Genomic DNA, 14813 nt, shown 5'->3' on the forward strand with positions numbered 1-14813 from the left:
CGCCAGGCAGTAAATAAGTAAATCCAAGACATGACTGATGGTTGAGCAGCCTGTTTGGCTCGTCAATGGGAATACGAGGTGTGACCAAATCTGATAGGTGGGTGAAGTGACGCTGGGAAATCAGGGCATTATATTGCTCAGCTGTGAGGTGACCATAGGCGCTGTATTCATTATCTGACTTGCTGCCGCACCCAACACTGGCTCCGCTGTTAAGGAGAGAGGATAGTCATTCAACCCCAGCCTTTGGAACTCCATCCCACAGTCCATTTGCATTACTCCATCCATTGCCTCCTTCAAGATGGGTCTCAAGACCCTCCCCTTCGGCCACACTTTTGGTCAAGCTCCTCTCCCCACCCATGTGATCGCTGCTGATGTTGGCTCCACCATAACCTTTGCTATTTCTGGGTGTTCAACAAGATATTGGAGCCATTTCCACACTCAGTGACATCATCCAACAGCTGGGAAGGAGTTGGCTTTGTTGTAATTGGTTGGACCTGCAGGACAGGCATTGCTGTGATTGGCTGGGGCAGCAGGTTTCCCTTGGCTGTGATTGGCTGGGGCAGCAGGTTTCCCTTGGCTGTGATTGGCTGGGGAGGCAAGGTTACTCTTGGCTGTGATTGGCTGGGGAGGCAAGGTTACTCTTGGCTGTGATTGGCTGGGGAGGCAAGGTTACTCTTGGCTGTGATTGGCTGGGGAGGCAAGGTACTCTTGGCTGTGATTGGCTGGAGGCAAGGTTACTCTTGGCTGTGATTGGCTGGGGAGGCAAGGTTACTCTTGGCTGTGATTGGCTGGGGAGGCAAGGTTACTCTTGGCTGTGATTGGCTGGGGAGGCAAGGGTACTCTTGGCTGTGATTGGCTGGGAGGCAAGGTTACTGTTGGCTGTGATTGGCTGGGGAGGCAAGGTTACTCTTGGCTGTGATTGGCTGGGGAGGCAAGGGTACTCTTGGCTGTGATTGGCTGGGGAGGCAAGGTTACTCTTGGCTGTGATTGGCTGGGGAGGCAAGGTTACTCTTGGCTGTGATTGGCTGGAGCTGATTATTGATGGCAGCCAGGGGATGTTGTACCTGAGTCTTGTTGACAAAGAAGAAACAATTCAACAGGTCACAGTGCTCTGGGGGAACACACAACTGCTGGACTTACTCAGCTCAGACAGATCATTGGTAAAAACCCCTCTCCACAACTGGGCTGTTCAAAAAGTAGGGTAAAACTGCCCCAATTGGTTGCAATTGTAATCCATATGATGTGGTGCTGTTAGTATCTCATGGCTGTTCCAAGTTGTTCCAAGTCTTGGCACATTTATAATGCCAACCCACGCTTAATACTTTCCAGAATTAGGTAAGCAGGATGCGTCCCTCCATTGTGTCCCTCCAGAGAGCGCATTCCATTCCAACAATCTATCTCTGGGATTTCCACGTGTAGGTGGGATGCATGAAATTCTCAGCTTGGTTTGGATACTCTTAAGCAACGGTGATGGGTTTCCACATGTGTCAGACACCCGGCTGACTAAAAAACTTTCTTCTAGGTGTAAGGGCAATGCTCTTGTACTTTGCCAATGAGTTCAGTGGTGGTGGGGTGGGGAGGGGGAAGTAAGAGAATTGCAGTACATTTGAACATTCCTGGACAACAGTAATCATTTGATCTGATGATATCATTGGAGACCAATGGTATGAGGGGACAAGATATTTGTCTTGATAGTGCTGGGGGAGATTTTGTAAACAGTTTGTGAAGGCGGCTTCAGTCTCTGTGGCTGGGGACCCAGGTGAATTTCCAGCCTCCTTCTTCATCCCGCCGCACAAAGGCTTGTCCCTGGTGGAAGCTGTGTGTCTTCACATTGCGGTGGGGGCTCAGTGAGGTGGAGAAAGCCACGTCCGTTTTGTTGGGGGTCACCTTGCAGGCGTAAAAGGGATTGAGCACCTGGCTGGGCAGGGGGGTGGGAGGCGAGTAGCGAGTAGAGGGTGGGGCTGATTCCAGCCCACAGAGCCCAGCGGGGAAGTCCATGGAGGCCAACTGGGCAGTGGGGTAGTCTGTAGGCATCACACAGTCTGTGCTGTAAACAGTTGCCCCCAAGTGAGCTTCACTGTATTGGATCGAGGTCAGGTCGTCGCTGGTAATGGCACTGTAGTTAGCTGATAAGGCATCATCGATGGTGTTCACATCTTTCAACCCCAGGGTTTGAAGCACCCAGCTCTCAATGCACCCACCTTGCTGGCTGTCTCTGGCAGAGAAAGACCCACCTTCATTCCCACTGAGTGATTCCGCCCGCCCCTTCTTGAGGTGGATCTCGGAGATAGACGATCCGGGCTCTGGATCCTGCGGCTCAAACAGGCGCCTCTTGCATTTCAGGATCTCTCCTTTTCTTCGTCCACTTTGCGTCAATAGTTTCTATGGACAACAAAAAGTCTCTTAAGCTTTGAAGGTTTGAATGTAAGTGAGTAACTTGACCAAATAGCCTGGATTTTGTTTGGGGGGGAACCAAGGTCCATCCAGTTCACCTTCCACCATCCTGGCATTCGCTTGACATGTTGTGTCCTAAACTATATACTGTATCCCCAGATATTATTTTCTGTCAGAAATCTGTCTAATTTGTTTTTGAAACAAACAGCACTTTCAGCTACCATCGTCTCCCTTGGGGACCTGTTCATAAGTTTACTACTCAGCAGTTTTTTTAAAATAAAAAGTAAATAACCCAATTGTGCATCAATAAACAGAAATCTCCCTGGACATTAAGGTAATTACGACAAAAGTTATTTGTAATATCCCACAGAAACTTACCACAGATATTTACAGCACAGAAGAGATATTAATGATTATGGAAAATAATAATAATCCTTGCATTTGATATAGTGCTTTTCACATCTTCTACACATCTCAAAGCACTTCACAGAAAACTGTAAACTGAATTGACTGTATATTTGTGGGGAAAATGCGGCAGCCAATTGCACACAGCAGTGTCCCACAAACAGTCATGGATTGAGAATAGGTGAGGAATGGGATTAAAAGATCTGTACATTCGGATATCCTCCTGATATGAAGTACAAAGCCGCTATTATAAAAATTACACAGACTGTATAGCACGGAAACAGGCTGCTCGGTCCAACCAATCTGTGCCAGTGCTTTGTTTCAGACTACATACGAGTCTCACCCCATTTCTCCTTCCCTCCCTCCCACACCCTTCTATTCCCCTCTCCCTCATGTGAAGGTCTAGCTTCCTCTTGAATGCATCCACACTATCTGATTCAACCACCACTTCAGACAGCGAATTCAACAATCTCAAATTAAATTATCTTTTGAATCCCCAGGCCTCATCTTATTATTTGTGTCCCCTGGTAATGGGCTCCCCAACTAGTGGAAACCATTTCTGCTAACTTTATGAAACGGGTTCTAAAAAGGGTTATTGAACCCTTTTTAGGATTTATCCAATTTGTTGTTATAATAGTAATAATAATCCTATTGTCGTGGATTGAGTGATCAAATATTTTTGTTTGTTTTTTGGAAGGATTATTACCCCCGGAAAGTGATCTGCCATTCAACTGACAAAGGGGGTTCCTACTTCCTGCTATGTAAACAGAAAACTTTGGAGTAAGGAAACGTGCCTAGTGAACTGAACCCGAGTCCTCTCACTTGTGAGGCGAGTGCTCTAATCACTAAGCTACGGGACTTCATGCTGTTCTTAAAAGTTTGTATCTAGTCAAGGACATTGCCACAGAAAGAGGCCTCATGCCATCGCTGCTCAGTGTCCCCATGCTGGCATGGGGCCATGCCTCACCTTGGCTTTATCTTCCAAAGACTTGACGTAGGTGGAGGTGAGGTACTCTCTCAGCTTGCTGTTTTCCTCATGTAACTGAGCAAGTTCCTCCTCTTTCTGCTCCAGCGTCTCCTGAAGCTGTGAGAACAATCACAGTGTAGGTGGGTCTGTTACACAATGCTCTTAGCAATAATAATAATCCTTGCGTTTGATATAGTGCCTCATTGGGATGCCTCAAAGCACTTTGCAGAATATACTGTAAAGTGAATTGTCTATATATTTTGCTGGCGAAACACAGCAGCCAATTGCACACAGCAAACAATCGAGTGACCACATTTTTTTTATTATTTATTTTTGTGAAGGCATCATTACCCCTAGAAAGTGATCCACCAATCAACTAAACCAGGTTCCTACTTACTGCAAGGTAAACAGAGGCGTTGGAGTAAGGACACTTGCTTAAAGTTTTGCTCCGCCTGGGAATCGAACCTAGGTCCCTCCTCTCACTTCCGAGGCGAGTGCCCTAATCACTATGCTACAGGACTCCAGATCATTTGTAAGCGGTAATTCACAACACACGGAACACTGAATTTGTAGCGTACAGCTCAACCAATAAATTGGGAGCAATCTCACCTGCTTGTTTTTATAGAGCTGAGAGGATAAATTGTCTGTCCACACAAACTCATCCTGGTTGATGAACTCAAAGTCAGAGAAGACACCTGGTGGGAAAATATAACACATCACTGAGCCCCACTCTATACACACACAGTAACCCATTACCACTACCATGTCTATATACACAAACCCCACCCACCCCTCCCCATCACCCAAGTTTGTGTACACAATAATAATCCTTGCATTTAATATAGCGCTTTATCATTTCTTCAAGACATCTCAAAGCACTTCACAGAACATACCGTAAAATATACTGTATATTGCTGAGCGAAACGTGGCAGCCAATTGCGCACAGCAGCGTCCCACAATCACTCCTGGATTGAGTGACCAAATTATTATTATTATTTTTAAACCACCCATCACCCAGTCTATATATATCATATATATATATATATGTGATAATCCTAAATAATAATCAAATAATTAAAATAATAATATGTACACACACACAATACCCCTCCCCTACATCAGTCAGTCTGTATACATTATATCCCACTAAACAGCCACTACACTTTCCTGTAACCCCCCCACCCCTCCTGTGAAGGGCTTTGAGAAATTCTCCAATGTATGAAATCAATCCAATTCATATCAAAGCCAGGATTTTGCTGCCACCCATTAGTGGAGGCTGTAAATCCCACCTCTCTGAGCTCTCCACGCGCCCCGCACCTTCCCTCGGGTTAATCTTTAGCCCGGGTTATTTATGGGAGCGCTTTCCAGTCCAAGTGAAGCAAAGGTCGAGGTGATAACGAAGGGAGCAAAATACCATCCAGTGGGGGCAGGCAAGGAGCCCTCCCAGCCCAGCCCAGCCCGGCCCAGCCCGGCCCGGGAGGTCAAGTCAGGTCTGGTCCTGATACCAACCACTGTGCAGATATAGATGACTTACAACGGAGTGTGTGTGTGAGAGAGAGAGAGAGAGCGCATCAATAGTGCATTCAAACCAACGGAATCGGCGTGTATTTTGCACCTTTCGCTAACAACCCAACCCAGAAATCCGCTTCTAGCTATTTTATTGCAAAATGACTTTGCAAGAAGATTGCTACACCCCCCCCCCCCACCCACTCCCCCCCCCCCCCCCCCCTCACCCACCCCCAAAAAATCTCTTGCCCCATTGCTGAAATAACACCAACATCGTGTTACACTGGTGACACAGCCCAGGATCCGTGACTGGGATATCTGTTCAGATTTGGGCAGCTTCCCCCGTGCGTGTGTGTGTGTGTGTGAGAGAGAGGGGAAGAGTTTTGCATAGATTTGGGGTTATTTTCCACGCGTGTGTGTGTATGTGTGTGTGAGACAGAGAGAGGAAGAGTTTTGCATAGATTTGGGGTTATTTTTCACGTGTGTGTGTGTGTGAGAGAGAGAGAGAGAGAGAGTTTTGCATAGATTTGGGGTTATTTTCCACGTGTGTGTGTGTGTGTGTGTGAGAGAGAGAGAGAGAAAGAGAGAGAGGAAGAGTTTTGCATAGATTTGGGCTATGTTCCACGCGTGTTTGTGTGTGTGTGTGTGTGTGTGGAAGAGGACACTTACCTTGAGTCTCCGGCTGGGGCTCAGGTTGGGGTTGGGGCTGGGGTTGGGGTTGGGTTTGGGGTTGGGGCTGGGGTTGGGTTTGGGGTTGGGGCTGGGGCAGGCTGGCCGGGTGGTTGTCCAGGATACCGACCGGCCACTGAGACACCCAGGTTTCCATGGAAATGTCAACACTGGCTGAGGTGGAGATGGAAGAGGGATAATCATAGTATTGGCCTCCCACATAGTACTGGTCTTGGCGAGACAGCGCCGCACTCTGCAAACCAGACACAGAGACAGTGAGACAGACACAGAGAGAGACAGAGACAGATCCACAGAGAGAGAGAGCGAGATATACTCACAGAGAGAGAGAGAGAGATCCACAGATAAAGAGAGAGAGAGTAAACGATAGAGCGAGATATTCTCACACAGAGAGACACAGATCCACAGATAGAGGGAGAGGGAGTAAACGATAGAGAGCGAGACATACTCACATAGAGAGAAAAGGATATAGAGAAAGAGAGAGAGAGAGAGAGAGATCCACGCAGGGAAAGTAGAGTGAAAGATACAGAAAATGAGATGTGAGACATACCCACATAGAGAGAGAAATATTCAGAGGGAATACGAGTGAAACAGCGACAGAGAGGAGAGAGACGACAAGAACCTGTGACAGACTGTGAGACAAACCCAGAGTTAAACACACGGAGAATGAGATACACACAATCACACACACACACACACAGAGCGACAGGCACACACAGCAACACACACACACACACACACACAGAGCGACAGGCACACACAGCAACACACACACACACACAGCGAGACACACAGTGAGCGAGACACACACACACATACACAGAGCGACAGGCACACACAGCGAGACACACACACACAGCGAGACACACACACACAGTGAGAGACACACACACACACACACAGCGAGACACACACAGTAAGACACACACACACACACAGTGAGACAAACTCACTGACCGAAAACCCAACACCAAAAATGTATAAACCTTTGAATCACTTTCACTGTCACTGTCTGCAACTGCGAAAGAGCAGCGCAGCGGCCAAACAGACAGAGGAACATCCGCAATGTGTGTCCGAATAGTTCGGAATAGGATCTTTATTTGTTCAAATGTTTCCTACTCATTCGGGGTGGGGGGTTGGTGGTGGGGGGGGGGGTGTGGGGGTGGTGGGGGGTGGTGGGGGGTGTGTGGGGGTGGGGGGGTGTGTGGGGGGGTGGGGGGGGGTGTGGGGGTGGTGGGGGGTGGGTGTGTGTGTTGTGGGGGGGGGTGGTGGGGTGTGGTGTGTGGGGGTGGTGGGGGGGTGTGTGGTGGTGGGGGGGGTGTGTGGTGGTGGTGGGGGGTGTGTGTGGTGGTGGGGGGGGGGTGTGGGTGGGGGTGTGTGTGGTGGTGGTGTGGTGGTGTGTGGGGTGTGTGTGTGGTGTGTGTGTGGTGGTGGGGGGGGGGTGTGGGGGGTGGGGTGTGTGTGGGGGGTGTGTGTGGGGGTGTGTGGGTGGGGTGGGGGTGTGTATGGTGGTGGGGGGGGTGGTGGGGGGGGGTGGTGGTGGTGGGGGGGGGGAGGGAGAACCTGCTGTACTCGTTCTCTAAAAAAACCGTTTTAAACTGCCTTTCCTTTTATTCTGCCCACATCAAGTGAAGTGAGGAGCGACAGGAATCTGCCTTCATATCTGATGCTCTGAGAGAGAGAGAGGCTTTGGTGGGTATCAGTGCCAGTAGCTGACGCGTGTCTCCCCCCTCCCCACCCCACAAACAGGGCTCCCCGGCTCAGCCCACCCCCCACGTCCTGTCCAATAAAAGTTTCTTAGGACTTAGTTAAGGCGCTTCAAAGTCACCCACCCACAGGACACGCTGAAAAACCTGCTCAGTTTCAGTGAAACCCAACCTCTAACCCCCCTCCCCCCTCCCCCCCGCCATATATTTTTTTAAAAAAAGGTTATCTATAATCCTCCCAAAACATCTCAACTGATGAGAAATCTGCATTCGGTCACCCGCCGGTCAGTAATAAACACAGTCAGGAAAGGTAACGGAGTCACATAAAGAGAGAGAGATATAGAGTGAGACACACACATATAGAGAGACACACACAACAGGATTACATTCGTATAGCGCCTTTCACGTCGGGAGGACGTCTCAAGGCGCTGGACAGTGTACAACATTTCAGACCTGAGCTGCGGTCGGGGGGGGGGGGGGGGGAGAAGGGAAGGAGGGGTGGCACACACACACAGAAAGTGAGACACAGAGACACACAGATGCCCAAATAGAAAAAGACATATGAATATATATATGAATAAATATATGAATATGAATATATTTATGAATATATAAATATATATATATATAAAGAGAGAGACAGCCATACCTGAAGAGAGACATACAAACGCTTACAAAAGGGCAAAGGAAATTAAGACTGGAGGTTATAAAGTGAACCGAGTTCACTGGCATTAAAGCAACTCAGAAGCTTTAACGGGTGGGGCTGTGTTCTCCTTCATGAGGTGTGATCACTTGTGAATATTGTTATAGCGCCTCATATCACAGTGTACAGCACTCCCCAACACCACAAGCACCTCAACACCAGACACACACACACACAACCTCTCCCCAACATTACACACAAACACAATCTCCTCGCCCCACACACACACTCCCCCACAACATCAACACACCTCACACACACATAACCTCCCCACAACATCACACACACACACACCAACAGAGACAGCAGAGCCCAGCAGCGTAAGGAGGGAACTGAGTGAGGTGGTAACTGATGGAGACTTCTGTTTAGGAATTTGGTGAGAGTGGGAATTCTTCAGCAAGAGAGATACCAGAGAGCAAGAGAGAACTGTTTCATTCAGCAGAGGTAAGATGGCAAACAAGTCAATTAGCAGTTAATCATAGGTCAGGGGTTTGGGGATTAGTAAATTTGCTGACCAGTCAAAACTGAGTGCTTTTTCTTGAATCCTATAAAAAGGGAAGACTTGCAAGAGCCTCACTTGAGCAGAGAGACCAGCAGCGTGAGGAGAGAACACCCCCCCCCCCCGAACACCACCCCCTCCCGAACACCACACCCAGACCCACCCTCAACACCCACCCCTGAACACCCACCACCCCCAACAACCCGAACACCCACCCACCCAGAACACCCAACAACCCGAACACCCACCCACCCCCCCAGAACACCCACCCCAACACCACCTCGAACACCCACCCCAACACCACCCCCAACATACACCCGAATACCACCCCACCCAAGCACCATACCCCGACCCCGACCACCCGGACTCCGAACACCCCGACCCTGAACACACACCCGAACACCACAAGCCCCTCAAACACCACACCCCGACCCCGAACACCCCGACCACCACACAAGCGCCCACCCAACCGCACACCCACCCATCCCAACACCATACACACGGGCGTGTAACTCCCCCAACACCACACACGCACCCCCAACACCACATGCGCACGCCCACAGCCCCAATAACACCAACGCATGCCAACACCCCCCATAGCCCCTACATAACCTCCACACAACCCCCATAGCACCTACACAACCCCCACCACAGACCCCCCCCACACTACACACACTCCTCCCCCCACACTACACACACATCCCCGCACACTCCCCTCCCCCCCCCCACACACATCCCCCACACTCCCCAACACAACCCCACTCCCCCCCCACCCGGGCCAAACCACCCACCCACCAACACCACCCACAAACACCACACCCCCACCACCACCCACACACACACAACCCCCCCACACCCCCACCACCCTGAACAACACCACACACCACACACACACCCCCACAACCCAAACACCAACACGAACACCACACGCACACATACAACCTGCCCCCCTCTCACAACGCACCACCAACAACATAGACACATGTCCTGTTTGCATTCACATCCCTATGCAGTAAGTGGCTCTGTCGCGATCATAGGGAAACAGACACACATATAGTACAGTATTTGTAAGTTTCACATAACTCATATTTTGCACAGCCATATTAGATGTATGGTTCACAACTGATACGACTTTGGCGAGGTTTACAGTAACATGTTTAAATTGAGCCAAGTCTACGCTCCACACACACAGCGTCTCAGTCACACCTCACAGCTCCATCTAATGGGAGAAATCACTGTGAAAAGTCTCAACCAGCCTTGCTTCCCCCAACACAGTCACAGGTTCCCTTGGCATAGCCCAAAACACTGTCTCTCTAAACGCCAGATTTCTACAACTGGAAAATATATTGAGACCCGCAGAGAGAGAGAGAGAGAGAGATAACTCGCTTCATTTCATAACAAGGTAACCTCAAAGTGAATGATCGACCCAGTGCCTAATACACTTTCACTTTAAGTGTTTATAACACGCAGAAAAACAGACAATTTCACCCCACTTCCCCACCAAAAAAACACTTTCCCCACCATCACCCCAAAAAACAGCTCAGTTTTTGTAGACTCAAACACATAGATACAGAGTGTTAACAGCCCTCGATCATTTGAATGTAATCCTTCAGAAAATGTTTGGAAACTTGAAACTTGGCAACAACTTATCATTTGTGTTTCCTTCCCTCTTTCTCTCCCTCCACATCCCCAAACTTCATCTCTCAACTCTTTGCTAGAGATTTTAAATCACTTACCATCCCCGAAGCTTGCTTAAGAGAGGGACAGAGGGAGAATGTGTGTGTGTGAGACAGAGAGACGTTGTGAATAAAGCTTCAATGCTCTTTAAACGAGGCTGTCTGTCTTGCAGTGTGCTCACACAGGGCTAATCTAAACTAAACCAGTTACCAGTGACGCCGTGTGTTAGACCAGTAGAACAAGCGATCTGATTTGGTATACACACACACACACACACAAAAAAAGCTGGGAACAGTGTGACGTGTCTCCAAACTTAGTGAGAAATGAAAAGTCATGACACCAAACTTCACAAACCCAACGGGAAAATACGCACTTTTTTGCGAAATCTTTTATTTGTTTTATATAATGCTCCTCCCTCCCTCCTTCCCCCCCACCCCGTCTTGGCTGATGCATGTGCTATCTATCTCTCATCGGTGCCTGGATTCCACATATGTCTTCCAAGTTCCAAAACAAATAAACAAACACACAAATAACACAGGAAAAGTCCTAAAACTCAGACACTAGCGTTTTGTTCAAGCGCTTTCTGCAGACATCACGCCCAACACACACTCACAAACGCAATTGGCTTATTGTTATTTCTTTAAAATAGCGAATTAGCCAAATAGCAACATAGATATTTCGTAAAATAGCGAATGTGGTCTTATATGGGTCAAGAGGGTGGGCAGCATCTCTGACCGTGGCGATAACTAAGTTTTTTTTAAAAATGTTAAACAATAAATAAAGACTTTGACTTTGTTTCTTAAATGACAATACATAAACTGAGGGGAGGGATGGACTTACTCTGAACATATCCCCTATCATATCTCGCTAGTTTGCGCCCAGGTACGCGTAAAGCCTCAATTAGACACAGCTCCGAAGGAGGCTAATAGCATGGTAGATGATAACTGTAATAGCAAAGCTAACGGTAACCCGACCTCCCTCCTGTGGGCCAGAGAGAGAGAAGGCAATACACTGACATATGGAAAAGTGTCAGTTTAATCCACCCACGAGGGTCCCTTTATTCACTTAAATCATTAGGGTACCTTAAACTGAATAGAATAGGGCAGTTAATCTAATAATCGCCTTCTATTCACGATTTATTCCCCTTCCTCTTTTTTTTTTCTTCTCTTCCCCCTTCTTTTGAAAAAAAGAATAGTGTCAATTACTAACCCCCGATTCCCTCGCAATTATTTCCTTTCCCTTTGGAAATCTTCCTTTTCCAAAGAGCGAGTTACCTTTCTGTTCCCTCAACCCAGAGCTGTCCAGGTTTGTGCGTAAATCGCTTAAAAATTAACATGTAGACCTGGTGAAAAAGAGGGATGTGCTGTAAACTTTCCACTGAGGAAACACACCACACACACACACACACACATATATATATATATATTACAATATATATCACAAAACTGTTATACACTGTGTTGCATTTTCTGTAAAAAAAAAATTCGACTTTTTTGCTTCTTCCCCAACAACACAAAACGTGGCTTCAACTGTTCGTTTTAAAACAAATTGGCAAAAACAAATGTATTTTTTTTTTGGGGGGGGGGGGGAGAGGGGGAATAATCGAGAGGGACAATAAACGGGATTGTCCACAAGTCACTTTTTTCGTGTTTTTTTTTAAAAAATCTCTATTTTGAAATAATAATAATAATAATAAATAATAATAATAATATTATTATTGAAGTTCGACGACACTTCGTGTAGTGCGATGTCCGAGTGTGAGCCGCGTGGGGCTCGGAGACCAGGTGAGGGAGGACCATGGCCGGGGGAGGGATGGAGAGCCGCTGTGTTGCTGTCAGTGCTTTGGTACCCAAGTCCCCGCGTCCAACCCGCTTCCCCACACCGACTCGGGGGGTAAACACAACCCCAAGAACTCCACAAACCCCCCACCCAAACCCCCAGAAACCGGCCGGCGCCGAGCCCGCCCCCGCCGCCCCCCGGCCCCGGGCCCGGGCCGCCGGCACACCCCGGGGGGCTCGCGGACTGCCGGCAAATACCCCCCCAGATCGGCCCAAATCTCCTCCGGACCGCCGCCATGTTGGAGGAGTTGAAAGGTTAAACCCTGGAGGGGAGGGGGGAGGGGGGGTTGACGTCATCACTTTGCGCCCTCTCTCTCTCTCCAAACTTCCCTGGAAAGTTTGGGAGAAAGTTTGGGAGAAGGTTCAGGTTGTCCCCCTCTCCCCCCCTCCCCCCCTCTCCTCTGGACATTTTTTGCAAATCAAACCCATCCACAACCCACGTTTATTCCTCTCCCTCAGAATCTCAGCAAATCATTTAAACTTGGAGCTGATCCCCAGTTTTCTGGATTTTTCCCCCTTTCCCCCCAATAAGATCCCAATGGCCCCGAATGGGGACCCGGTGGCACATCTTCCGTTCCATTGCAATGCCCTTGAAATATTCCGGGGCCAAAGATGCAGCGGAATGGGGTCGCCCTGATCCCCGACACACCTCTGTGTGATGGTGACACACAGCAAAAACAACCCCCAAAAAAATTAATCTTCAGGTGAATATTATCGTTGTGATTGCACTTTCGTTTCCACTGAAACTTCAGGTCAACTTGTAAGCCATTTGTTGCTTATTCCATTGATTATTCGATGCTTGAAATCTAGAGCTTTACACCACGCATCCATGTATCTTATCTCATTCGCAATTTTTTTGGGGATAAAAATGAGAATAAAGGAGATTAAATGCACCAAAAGGTGTCTCAAAATACACGTCCCCTTTTGCATTCCAATTCGAGAAGTAAACTCCACGCTTTTAGCAGAAACCCCCCCCCCCTCCTATTCATCATATTTCTCAGGCGTTAATTAATTTGAATTCCAATTGGAAATTGGAAGCAAAACCGTTTCCAAATAAACCCAATGTCTGGAGTGGTTAAAACACTGCCCTCTAACGGTTTGTGGGCTCATTTTTTGGACAAATCAGGACGGATTTCAGGTGAGACTGAGATACTTGAGGAACAAAATGAGTGGCTCATTTCTGCTCTCACAGTAAATTTTACTCACAAGTCAGCAAAACACACACCAGAGTCCAACTAAACCTGTTGGTTAACAACTTGGCACAGGTAGGAGTAAAACAAGCTACCCCTCAGGAAAGAAAATTGAAAGCTTTTGAGGGGGAGCAATGGGTTATAAATCGCTTTTTAATTTTTATGATATATATATATATAATTAACAGTATTTTTATAATTTGTTAATTTGTTAATCTAAGCAGAGAATATTTCCCCAATTACGAATGCAAAGGGCAGCTGTCATCTGTCTGACATCCACAAAGTGAAAGGAGACTAAATCCTTTTATTTAGATGCGTGGAAATCGCAATATAATCACAGATTATTGGGAAGGAAACTTTTTTTTTAAACACAAACAAACGTATTTTTCAATAACTTTGCAATTGCCCACATCCCTGTACTTTATATTTCATACCTTCACTTCCCAACTCACCCACTTGTGAGATAGTTTCCGCAAAGTATAAGTTTTCAACGTTGCTCTCTCTACCCCCAAAACCAGAGCCCTTTTTTATATTGTATCTACTTTTGGTTAAAAGGTACCTTTCGAAGTAAAATAAATGCAACTTTTTTTGTATCTTGTAACGACTTTAACCCTTTTTTTTAAATCAAAACAGTTTTTAAAGTGACCATTTAATACAATATATCACCTCAGCGTTGCGTTGCAAAAAAAAAACCTTTATATCAAATTCAATTATTTTAAAGCTTTTTTTAAAAAAATCATCTTTGTCATTATTTTTCAACCCATTGATTGTCGATGCGAGTCCCGTTTGGGAGATTTTTGCGATGGTTTCGTTTGCCTTTCGCCTTGAAATGTTTATTTTAAAGTGGAATTCCGAATTTCAAAAATAAGTTTCTTAACTCCAGATTTCTATTTCGGAATAGTTTTCGGTAACATTTATTCCTCCCCACACCCCCCCGCCTTCTCTCCTCTCAGAAACCCCAACTCTTCCCTGGATAACTGAAAACATAGACTCTTTTTTTTTCTTTCTGCTTAATATATTCGCATCTCCAACGGGAATTAGCGAAGAGGAGTTAGCGAATTGGGTAATTCAGTCGGCACCATTCGTACAGTCATAAGCTGCTGACTGATGACATAGTCTATTAACGGGGCGGCCCAACTGGCGGCCCGCGGGCCGACTTCACCCCCCCCTCCATTTCATCTGGCCCACTCTCTCCCTCCGTAACTCACAAATGTTGTAATGTTTCTCGTAGGGAAACACAA

At 47.3% G+C, this 14813-nt stretch overlaps 1 protein-coding gene across 1 annotated transcript; it reads right to left on the reverse strand.

Annotated features, from left to right (window-relative positions):
- Window positions 1–1526: 1526 nt before the first annotated feature.
- On the reverse strand, window positions 1527–12620 carry gmnc (geminin coiled-coil domain containing). The gene is made up of 6 exons (XM_042339210.1): window positions 12467–12620; window positions 6034–6226; window positions 5522–5528; window positions 4376–4558; window positions 3767–3883; window positions 1527–2382 (listed from the first exon to the last, which is right to left on the reverse strand). The coding sequence occupies exons 1-6, from the start codon at window positions 12618–12620 to the stop codon at window positions 1735–1737; spliced, it is 1302 nt and encodes a 433-aa protein (XP_042195144.1). The 3' UTR covers window positions 1527–1734.
- Window positions 12621–14813: the final 2193 nt, after the last annotated feature.

The sequence above is a fragment of the Callorhinchus milii genome, unplaced genomic scaffold (assembly GCF_018977255.1).
Source record: "Callorhinchus milii isolate IMCB2004 unplaced genomic scaffold, IMCB_Cmil_1.0 Scaffold11, whole genome shotgun sequence".
Taxonomy (NCBI): Eukaryota; Metazoa; Chordata; class Chondrichthyes; order Chimaeriformes; family Callorhinchidae; genus Callorhinchus; species Callorhinchus milii.